Genomic DNA, 10,816 nt, shown 5'->3' on the forward strand with positions numbered 1-10,816 from the left:
TCTATGTATGTATATACGTGATATCTATGTAGCTACTCATCTGTCCCACACACACACACACATACACACATATAAATGCCCATCACTTGTTTTTGCTGCCCTTCTGTACCTAGCCTTCCTTCTCCGTCCCGTCCCCTCTAATTTCTCCCCCCCTCTCCCTCTGTATCTGCCGGTCTGTCCACACCCGGTTTTCCTACGTTTTCGTTGTTTTCCCGTTAGGGGGTGAGCCGCCCGAGAGCAGGCCCGGCTTTTGCCCCTTCTATCCCCATTGTTCAGCACCGCCTGGCCCCGGGCCGCTGCGGGCGCTTGGTCAGTGTCGGTCCCGGGACCGGGAGGCGGTGGCTCCCCTGTCCCTGCAGCCCCTTTGGGAAGGAGGGTGACCAGTAGCCTCCCCGGAAGGGAAGGAAGTCAGGGCCGGCTGAGGATGGATCCAGGGCTTGTAGACAAGGGCCTAGAAAAGAGGAACCTTGGAGGGAGGCGTAGCTGCTTTAGGGGTAGGTGGAAGGGGCTTCTCCGCCTGGTCCCCAGGGCGGTGGATGGTGGCTCCCTCCATCCCCGCGGATTCTCAGCTCAGTCCGTGTGACCCACTCGTGGGGGTTATGATGACACGGGCAGTTTGGTCGTTGTGATCTTTGGCTTGTGGGACCTTCCGTCCCAGCTGCAAGCGGAGCCACAGCCTAAAATCGCAATTTAGGAATTTCTTCACACCATTTTCCAGCTTGGCATCAGCCGTGCTCCCTCCTGAGCCTAAGGAGAATACATACACCGTTATTCTTATATATAGGAGGAATAAAGAAGGAAAACCTTAAAAATTTTTTCCCCCTAAGATTGCCTGAAGAGCATTAATAATTTGCACTGGAATACTTGCGGAGTGCAATTAAATACTTATTATATACTTGTGTTCTAAGGGTAGAAGGATTTACAAAGTTTAGACACACAAGGTCCTTCCCAAGTGACTTACACTCCACTTAAAACAGAAAGCTGTAATACACAACATTATATAATTAATACCTTAGTATTTTTTTTTTTGCCAAAAAGAGGGGTTCATTTGGAGTGGTGGAATTCCAGAAATGACTGTGATATGCACCAATAAACATCTCAGTCCAATGGTCATTATGGAGTCATTCCTAAGATAATATTTGTTCATGCTTTTTGTTGTGCCTCTTATCCTACAAAACAAACTGAAATGATTCAGGGGAAAAGAAAATCGATACCTTACAGAGGTAAAAATGAAGTGCTATGTGAAGTCAAAGGGCAGAGTCCTTATGATGGGGGAGGATCAGGGAAGCCTTTATGGAGGAAGTGACATTAAAATGGCATTGGAGGGTAGATAGGAATTTCTTAGGAAGAGGAAGAAGGGACAAAAATCTAGGCAGGGGCAGCCTGAACAGAAAGGAGGAATACAGGGAATTTTAGGGGGCGAAGAAAGCATGGCCTAGAGGAAAGAGGAGAAATGCTTTATTGGGGAAGTAATTGTGGGTTTAGATCTAGAAGAAACCTCAGAGCTCTGGTCTAAGCCTGTTGCTTCACAGTAGAGGAACTGATTTCCAGAGAGAGTGGCTTGTCCAAGGTAATTCAGCAGTAAGTGTCAGAACAGGGGTTTGATTTAGCAGTTATTCAGACTTCAGTCTATTGCCCTTTCCATTACATGCAGTTTATGGGAGGATTCAAATGCCCAGCAAAGGAATTTGAAATACCAGTCTTTTTTTAAAATGAGCATCATTGTATGAAACCAGCGGGGAACTTCCTTCTGATAGGTGTGTGTGTGTGTGTGTGTGTGTATGTGTACACACACACACAGAGATAGATAGGCCTGGCCCAGTGGGTAGAGAGTGGCCTTGGAGTTGGGGAGACCCGGGCTCCAGTCCTTCCTGACACATGGTGTGTTGGGTGCAGGGCTGTAGGAGATCGGAAGAGAAGGGTGCTTCTGACACCATGAGATGGGCCATGTCTAGTGTTTAGTCTAGGAGAGGTAAGAAAACAAGATTGACTTTGGTTTACTCTAACAAGCATTAAACTTGCCCTAGATGCTGAGGTAACTGGTATTCCCAAGCAGCAAGTCTGCTTAGATCTATTCATGTCACCCCTCTGCTCAGAGTCCTTCAGTGACTTCTGATTTACCAGATAAAATTCAGACTCCTTTGCCTGACATTCAGAGTCTACCATCCTGGGGCCTTCCTGCCTTTTCAACATTTTATCAGTAGTACGGTGAAGGGATGCATAGGGTGGGCTGTTGGATTGGAGTGAGGAAGACTACAATTCAGATATTGCCTTGGCCAGTCACTTAAAGTCTCCCAGCTTCAGTTTCCTCATCTGTAAAAAGAGGGTTGGGGTGGCTAGGTGGGGCAGTAAATAGAACACTTGCCCTAGAGTCAGGAGGACCTGAGTTCAAATTCGGCCCTTAACACTTACTAGCCGTGTGACCTTGGGCAAGTCTCTTAAACCCAATTGCCCTCCCCACCAAAAAAGAGGGTTAAACTTTAGGCTGAGGGCCCCTAGTATATGTAGCACAGCTTTATTTCTTTATCTAGTTTATCAGCTCATCTAACAGCAGTAAAAAAAAAAAACAAACCCTTGCTTTTATATAGTACTTTAAGGCTTACAAAGTGTTTTCCTCACAACTCTGAGGTGAAAGTGTAATTATTCCCATTTTACAGATGAGGAATTTGTGGCCTAGAGCTGCAAAGTGATCTGCCCAAGGTCACACAGCTAGTAAGTCTGGATTCAAACCCAGTTCTCAGTTTTGACTGTATTCCAAGTCCCAGTGTTCTATTGATGTTGCCTCTTTTATTGGAGGGACCATGCCTTTTACTTTGCCATGTCCCCTGTGGTGCTTGGTGAATGGATTTGTTTCTGAGACTGATTATAGAAACCACTTAAATGGAAGGTTGGTCATAGTAGAAGATGTTGCCTACAAGCCCCATACCTGGGAATCTGTTATTTGGCTACCTGTTATCTGAAACGATGGGAAAGGCAGGGAGAAGGGAGTAAGTGCTGCTATGTGTCGGCCACTGCAGGAAGTGCTGTACAATTATCTCATATGATTTTCGAAACAGTCCTCCTGCCAGCAGGAAGGAAGCAAAAAAGGTCTCTGAGCCGGCCAAATAGCTGTTAAACCGTTCCTGTAGAGGCAGCTAGGTGTAGGGCCGGCTAGGTGGCACAGTGAGTAGAGCACTGGCCCTGGAGTCAGGAGGACCTGAGTTCAAATATGACATCAGACACTTAACACAAAAACTAGCCTAAGTGACCTTGGGCAAGTCACTTAACCCCAATTGCCCTCCAAAAAGCAAAAAAGAAAACCCAAAACAAATAAAAAAACTATTGCCGTACTAAATAAAGCTCATGCATTTTATTCAAAGGAGAACTTCGTAGCCCCTTGACTTTATTTTGTGTGTCTCTTACAACCACAATAAAGGGACACCTCCAAGAAGTCATCAGGGCTTTTGAGTGTAGCATCTGGGGCTGTTGTGTGTAGAGGCTATTCAATTTAGAAAACTTGTTAAATGCCTAAACTGTGCTTGAGGGAGAGAGCTAGAGATGGAAATGGAGAGTCTCTGCCCTCAGGGCTATTGCAGTCTAATGGGGGGTGGGGTGGGGATGATCTGCACACAGATCAGTTTAAAATAACTTGTGCAGTTTTGGGGCCAAGCAGCTGTGAAGTGCTTTTGGACAATGTTCTAAGAGAGAACCTGGGTCAGGCAGCTGAATCCTTGCACCGGGGCTTGAGGCACGGCTAGGTCACAGCAAAGTAATGGCTGTTGGTGACTGAATTGTCTGGAAAGGGTGAGGTGTTCGGTGCCATCCATTTAGCCAGGCAGGGGAGATGTCATGTAATTTAGAAAAATTTATATACAAATGGATAGCATTTTAAAAGTCTTGGTTCTTTTTTTTTTTTTTGCTTTTTGGAGGGCAGATGGGGTTAAGTGACTTACCCAGTGTTACACCGCTAGTTTTTTGTGTTAAGTGTCTGAGGCTGGATTTGAACTCAGGTCCTCCCGACTACAGGGCTGGTGCTCTATTCACAGTGCCACCTAGCTGCCATGTAAAGTCTTGGTTCTTGAACATAATTTCTCTAGAGAATATTCTTACTTGTGTTTTCATCAGTTAACGTCTGATAACGGGTGATCACTCGGTTTCCATTTTTGGTACTTTGTGTTACTGCTTCTTGAGAGTTCCCAACCACTCGATCGAAGTAGAAACGTAAGCTTTCTCCTGTCCAGTTCACCCGCATTTATTGCTGTTCTTTAAATACTGCTGGGTTTGATAGAATGTGTCATAACATTGATAATTTAACGTCCTTTTTCCCCTAGGGAGCCAAAAAAATTCACTTGGGTGAAGATTTGAAGAGTATCCTGACTGAAGCTCCTGGAAAGTGTGTGCCTTACGCAGTCATTGAGGGTATGCTCACTTACGGGCCGGGTTCAGTGGGAGGGAGTAGGGTGAAGGAGAAGCCACCTGATGGAAAGGTGGCTGGTACATGGCCTGTCCCCTGGCCCCCTCCCCACTGGGATGCTCTTCTTCCTCATCACTGCCACTTTGCAGCCTCATCCTCCTCAAGGAAAGCTTTATCACCCCTTCCCCTCCTTCCTTAAGTCCAGACTTGTGTTTTAGTCTCAGGAGCCCCAGTGCCCAGTGCATAGTTAGCACTTAATTGTGCTCTGCATAGGGGCAGCGAGGTGACGCAGTGAGTAGAGCGCTGGCCTTGGAGTCAGGAGGACCCGAGTTCGGATCACACACACACAAAACTAGCCGTGTGGCTTTGGGCAAGTTATGCAACCCCAATTGCCCTCCAAAAAGCAAAAAAAAAATGTGCTGTGCAAAGGAATTTCTCAATTGATTTTTCCATTGCCTAAGTGAAATTAATTTCATCTAAGTGAATAAAAACTTGAACTTACTCAGAGACGAGGAAGAACATTTTTATTGACACCTTCTGTTTTTATGTTACTTCTATTCCCAAATATATCCCTCCCTTCTCCTTTCTGCAACAAGCAAATCCTTTTTGTTGTTGTTGTTATTTTTTTTGGAGTGGGATTAAGTGACTCGCCCAAGGTCACACTGCTAGTTTTTTGTGTTAAGTGTCTGAGGCCAAAGCAAATCCTTTTTAACAGTGAGAAAAAAAAAAGCTGTTCCATAAAACCAGCCAGCACATCAGCTGCACCTTCCAGCACATGCAGCATTCTGCCCATTGTCCTCCACCTCTGCAAAGCAGGTTTGCCTTTCTCAACTCTTCTCTGAGGCCCGGTGTGGCCCTTGTAGCTATACAGGTTAACTGTCTTTTTGGCTCTTTCCATTTGCATCATTGTAGCCACTTGTGAGTATGGCTTTCCTGGTTGTTCTGACTTTACTTAGCATTAAAAGTCCTTCCCAATCTTCTCTGGATTCTTCATTTTCATAATTTCTTACTGTGTAGTAAATGTTCCACAGTTTGTTGATCCGGTCCCCAGTTGTTGGGCACCTACTATGTTTCTAGTTTTTATTGCCACAAAAAAAGTGCTGCTATGAATATTTTATTTTGCTGAATGTGAACCTTCCCTTTGTCTTTGCCCTTTTGGGGGTGTTTGCCTAGCAGTGCGATCCCTGGATCAGTGACTTTGTGGTCACTTTGTTAGCATAATTCCAAATTGTCTTCAGAAAGATTTTACCAATTCACAGCTGTACTGACAGTGAATTGAAGTGCCTGTTTTTTGGCATCCTCTCCAACACTTACTGTTTCCATCTTTTGACTTCTTTGCCAATTTGCTGAGAGTGAGATGAAATTTTGATTTGTATTTTGTTATCATTAGTGATTTGGAGCAGCCTTTCAGACAGCTGTTAATAGTTTATGGTTCTTCTTTTGAAGACTGTTCACATCATGTACTTTGACCACAGATCCACTGGGGAATGGCTTCTGGTATCCTATATTTTTGTTAGTTCCTGCTTCTATATCCTTTTCAGAGTCAATGCAAAGATAGATTTCCCCATTTTAAGGGGAAATTGATTTTTTTTTTGTGTGTGTAGAAGCTTTCCATAGCAGGACAGTTCTTAAGGAATCTCTCTTCCCCTTCAGGAGCTGTGCGTTCTGTCAAGGAAACCCTTAACAGCCAGTTTGTGGAAAACTGCAAAGGAGTGATTCAGAGACTGACCCTCCAGGAGCACAAGATGGTGTGGAATCGAACAACCCATCTCTGGTGTGTACCTTTTCCCTGCTGCTTAGGAGCTTTTGGATGGTCTCTTCCCTTGCTGGATCCCTGGGGCTTCATTCATAATGTCAGGTTACTCTCTTTGTAAAATGGGGAAGCTTCAAGAAAAGAGAAGTGACTCCCAGAGCAGGTTGACAGTTTGTGTTCCCAGCCATCCCTCTGTAGGAGATGTTCACTGGTTCACAAAAGCTCTACCACCCAAGGTCCAAAAACCTGCCTTTCTAGGGTCAGGAGATCTAGCCTCTTGTTCTGGTTCCAATACTTAGGAGGTCTGTGACCCTGGGCAAGTAATATACCATTTAACCTCTCTGACCCTCAGTTTCCTCATTTTTATTGATAAACAGTTATTAAGCCCCCACTTCATGCCAAAGGAAGCACAAAAATAATTCGTGCCCTCACAGAACCTCTGTTCTTATGGTAGAGACAATGTGTGCTTGTGTAGGTGTACATGGAGTAGTTCCACGGTAATCTCAGGGGCCAGGCACTAGGCACTGAGGCTTCCTTTAGATGACAGTGCCTGAGCCAGGGATTCTGAAGAGGTGGAGGTGAGGAAGGGGTCAGCCAGTGCAGAGACATGCTGATGGAAGTTGGAGACAGACACGTGAGGGGCAGCAGGTTGGCCAGTAGGGATGGACAGTAAAGGGGAGGATTGGGAGGGCAGCAGTGTAGAAGAAGGCTGGGATGTTAGCAAGGGACCCAGGTGGGAAGGGCTTTGGACACCAAACAGAGGGGTTCAAATTTGATCCTCCAGGTGTTAGGGAGTAGTTGGAGTTTATTTTGTCGCTGGTGGGGGCAGACCTGATTAGACCTAGACATTAAGGAAGTCATGTTTTTAAAGGAGGACAGTCAACACACATTTATGAAAAGCTTAGGCACTGTGCTAGGTGACCGGAGGAAGAGGAGAGAAGTCCCTGCCCTCAAGGAGTTTACATTCTAGGAGGAAGATGCTGTTTGCATATACAGGTATGTAGGAGACACAAAATAGGTATAAGGTAGGCTTAGAGGGGAAGATGCATCATCCGTTTCATGGGAACTCCGAGCATGAGAACTCTCTTCCAAGCCAGATTGCAGCTGATATTTTAGGGAGTTGTCTGACACATGGTATTATCTGCCTCGCCTAAGGTCACCAAGCAAGCATGGGAAGGATTTGAGTCATCCAAGCCCGACCCTCTCTTCTCCAGGCTACTCTTCCTTTACACAAGAGGGCATCATGGGCTATATTTCTCTAGTGCTTTAAAGTTTGCAAAATGCTTTCCTCACCGCAGCCCTGTGAGTAATTAATTAGTACAGGTATGGGTATACTTCCATTAGTTGCTTCATGGAGTTGTGAGGAAAGGCTCTACGGAGTGTAAAACCCAATAGAAATGGGAGCTCATGTCACTGATTATTTTTCTTCTTCCCTTTTATCCTCAGACTCTTTTTCCTCCACATTTCCTTTTCCCTGCCCCATTCTCAAGCCAGGCCTCCTTGACTAATAGCCCTCATGCCAGATTGGAGGAGGATTGTAGAGAGTTTAGACCTGTTCCTGGTCTACAGTATAGTTTGAGTCAGGAAATCCTCCTCTCAGTTTTTTTCCAGCATCAGATCCATGCAATTTAATCAAATCCCACAGACATTTATTAGCTCCCTATTGTGTGCAGACCACTGTGCTCGCCATTGGGGAGAGATAGAATTTAGAGAGGATCCCATCTTTTGGATTTTATAGTCTAGCAAATTTAAATAATTTATTCTTGGTGTTGTCTCTTGTTGCCCTAATTTTTTTTGCTTTTTGGAGGACAGTTGTTGTTGAGTGACTTGCCCAAAGTCATATGGCTAGTAAGTGTGTCAGGTATCTGAGGCTGGATTTGAACTTCGGGTCCTCTTGACTCCAGGGCTGGTGCTCTATTCACTGCACCACCTAGCTGCCCCTGTTGCCCTAAATCTTGTTTTTACAAATTTCTACATATTCTTATCTGGCATAAATTGGTAATTTAAATATTTAATAGAGGGCTCTTTGCTTGTGTGACAGAAAATATTTTCCCATCAGATTCTGATGGATTTAAAACAAAAACTATGACAAAGAGAACAGGAAATATTTTGGGGCCTTTTGCCCCCCTCAGATGGCCCATTGACTGAAAAAGTTCGAGAGCTACACAATCAAATACACGGTTAACGGGAATTCACAAATTCATCTACTGACTTTCATCGTTCTCTTTTGCTGCCTTCTGTCTCATGTTCTTATTCTCCCCTTCTAGGAATGACTGTGAAAAAATCATCCACCAGAGAACAAATACAGTGCCCTTTGACCTGGTGCCCCACGAAGATGGCACAGGTGTGGCGGTGCGAGTCCTGAAGCCCCTGGATGCTGCTGACCTTGGCCTAGAAACGGTGTATGAGAAGTTCCACCCCACGATCCAGTCCTTTACTGATGTGATTGGTCACTACATCAGTGGGGAGAGGCCCAAAGGCATCCAGGAGACAGAGGAGATGCTCAAGGTGGGGGCCACTATCACTGGAGTGGGGGAGCTGGTTCTAGACAACAATTCCATCCGCCTGCAGCCCCCCAAGCAGGGCCTGCAGTACTACCTGAGCAGCCGGGACTTTGACAGCCTCCTGCAGAGGCAGGAGTCTAGTGTCAAGCTCTGGAAGATCCTGACGGTCATCTTCGGCTTTGCCACCTGCGCCACCCTTTTCTTCATCCTGCGCAGGCAGTACCTGCACCGGCGAGAGCGGCAGCGGATGAAGCAGATGCAGGAGGAGTTCCGGTTGCACGAGGCCCGGCTCCTGCGGGCGGCCAGTGCTGACGACAGGGAGACTTTGAAAAATTCCTGTGTCGTGTGTCTGAGCAACATGAAGTCGTGCGTCTTTCTGGAGTGTGGTCATGTCTGCTCATGCAGTGAATGCTACCAGGCCTTGCCCGAGCCAAAGAAGTGCCCTATTTGTAGACAGGAGATTCTCCGGGTAGTTCCTTTGTACAACAGCTAACTGTTTGAAGATTTGGAGTTTATAGTGGAAATGGTTCTCCTTTTCAATGGATTTTACCAGTCCCTTAGAGAAAGAATCTGGTGGTGACCACTTGTAACCACTAGGAGTCATTAAAGGGAGAGAGAAAACATCCTGATCTCTTAAATACAGCAACAGAGACTGGACACTGAGGCCTGTGGGATTATGCTTTGAATCAAAAAACAGGAGAGCCAAAGGGCCATCTACTGGGTGGGTGTATATAGCAAAGCCAACTGCGTCTTTTCTGCCATTTCTGAGGCATGAGGGTTCTGTGTGAGTGTGTGTGTGTGTGTGTGTGTTTGAAAGAGAAAAATTCACTAGACCCCTTAACCTCACAACCTGTTCTCTTCCTCACTTATGTCTGAGATTTTTTCCAGCATAATGCCAAATGATTTGTGTGATCCCCGTTGGTTTAGGATACAGCCTGGGTTCAGTGACCCAGTTATCCCAGCAGGAGAAAAGGGAAAGCAGATAGTGAGTGGGGGTTAGGTTTTCAGATCTGCCTCAGGAAAAGCCTGGGGTCAAAACAGGCGGTGCCAGCTGCTATTAGGCCTGTTTTTTTTTTTTTTCTGCTCCACCACTTGCATATTGTTCAGTGATTTTAACCAAAATTGCTAGGAAATTATATGTTGATAGACTTTCCTTCCTCCTCATCCCTCTCATCAACCAAGTAAGGGGGATGTGTTTGTACAGGCATGTGGAGAAGTAAGGAAGCAATACTTTGTCTTATGCCTTGTACCCCCAGCATGGTGGGCCGGAACTTGAAGGGGACATTAGGGGAGAAAGCTAATCAATTTTCTCGGTGATAGCCAAAATCAGGCCTGCTTTCTAAATTCCTCTTTTTGTCCCCTTTTGGCTGCCTCACCCTCAGGGCACCCACTGCCTTCTTAGCAGAGCTAATGTGTTGATGACAGTCTTGATTACTGGAGAAGACACCAGGATCCCTGCGCTCTGGCTTTAAGCTGGGAGTCTTAAGATCTTTCAGGGCCAGGGCATGATCAGGTGTGGCCTCTGTTTCAGGGGAAGATGGAAAGTGGCCCAGACTTAGAGGATATAACTGCATTAGCCTGCCGACCATCAGGAGTATGGGAGCACCGAGCTCTTACTTGATCCCCCCTTCCCCAAAGTGAGACTGTCCCATGGGTCTGATAACATTTCTTCTTGTGTTGCTTTCTCTCTTCCTTGCCTGCTTGAATTTCGTGAGCACCAGCCAGGGGGTGGGGAAAATCCCCTTTCCCAGCACTTCTTCAGCAAGCCAAAGGCCATGTTTGTAGCCTGTCTTGTGTCTCCTTCCCCAAGTCCTGCTTCCGGCCTTCCCTGAGAACGGGGGTGTCACCGTAACACCAATACTATGCAGCGTCCCCTTCGGCTTACGGGCGGAAGACACAGAGTAAATATTTTATGTTGAAACTGATGTGAGTCCATTGCTTTGTGTACATTTGCCGTAGGGCTTCTCTTGCCTCACTTCATAAACCTCTGAATCACAGCTACATTTAGGGTTATAACACATACAGACACACACACATATGGTTAGATATACATATATGCACATATATATATTATACAGGAACAAATAATAGCCAGCACTGACATCTAGTTCTTTGAGGTTTGCAGAGCACTTTATAACCAACTCATTTGGTCCTCACACCTCGACC

General features: G+C 45.8%; 1 protein-coding gene across 1 annotated transcript in view; it reads left to right on the top strand.

The window, feature by feature from the left end:
* The window catches only part of MUL1 (mitochondrial E3 ubiquitin protein ligase 1), an 11,287-nt gene extending 716 nt beyond the window's left edge, over nucleotides 1-10,571 (top strand). Inside the window, exons 2-4 of the mRNA XM_069079342.1 lie at nucleotides 4,311-4,398; nucleotides 6,047-6,167; nucleotides 8,414-10,571. Of these exons, the coding sequence (XP_068935443.1) occupies nucleotides 4,311-4,398; nucleotides 6,047-6,167; nucleotides 8,414-9,143 (939 nt within the window). The 3' untranslated portion in view covers nucleotides 9,144-10,571. The remainder of the gene's footprint in view (nucleotides 1-4,310; nucleotides 4,399-6,046; nucleotides 6,168-8,413) is intronic.
* The last annotated feature ends 245 nt before the right edge of the window (nucleotides 10,572-10,816 follow it).

The sequence above is a fragment of the Petaurus breviceps genome, unplaced genomic scaffold (assembly GCF_028583685.1).
Source record: "Petaurus breviceps papuanus isolate PSGF00001 unplaced genomic scaffold, PetGlider_PUasm1.0 91041, whole genome shotgun sequence".
Lineage (NCBI taxonomy): Eukaryota > Metazoa > Chordata > Mammalia > Diprotodontia > Petauridae > Petaurus > Petaurus breviceps.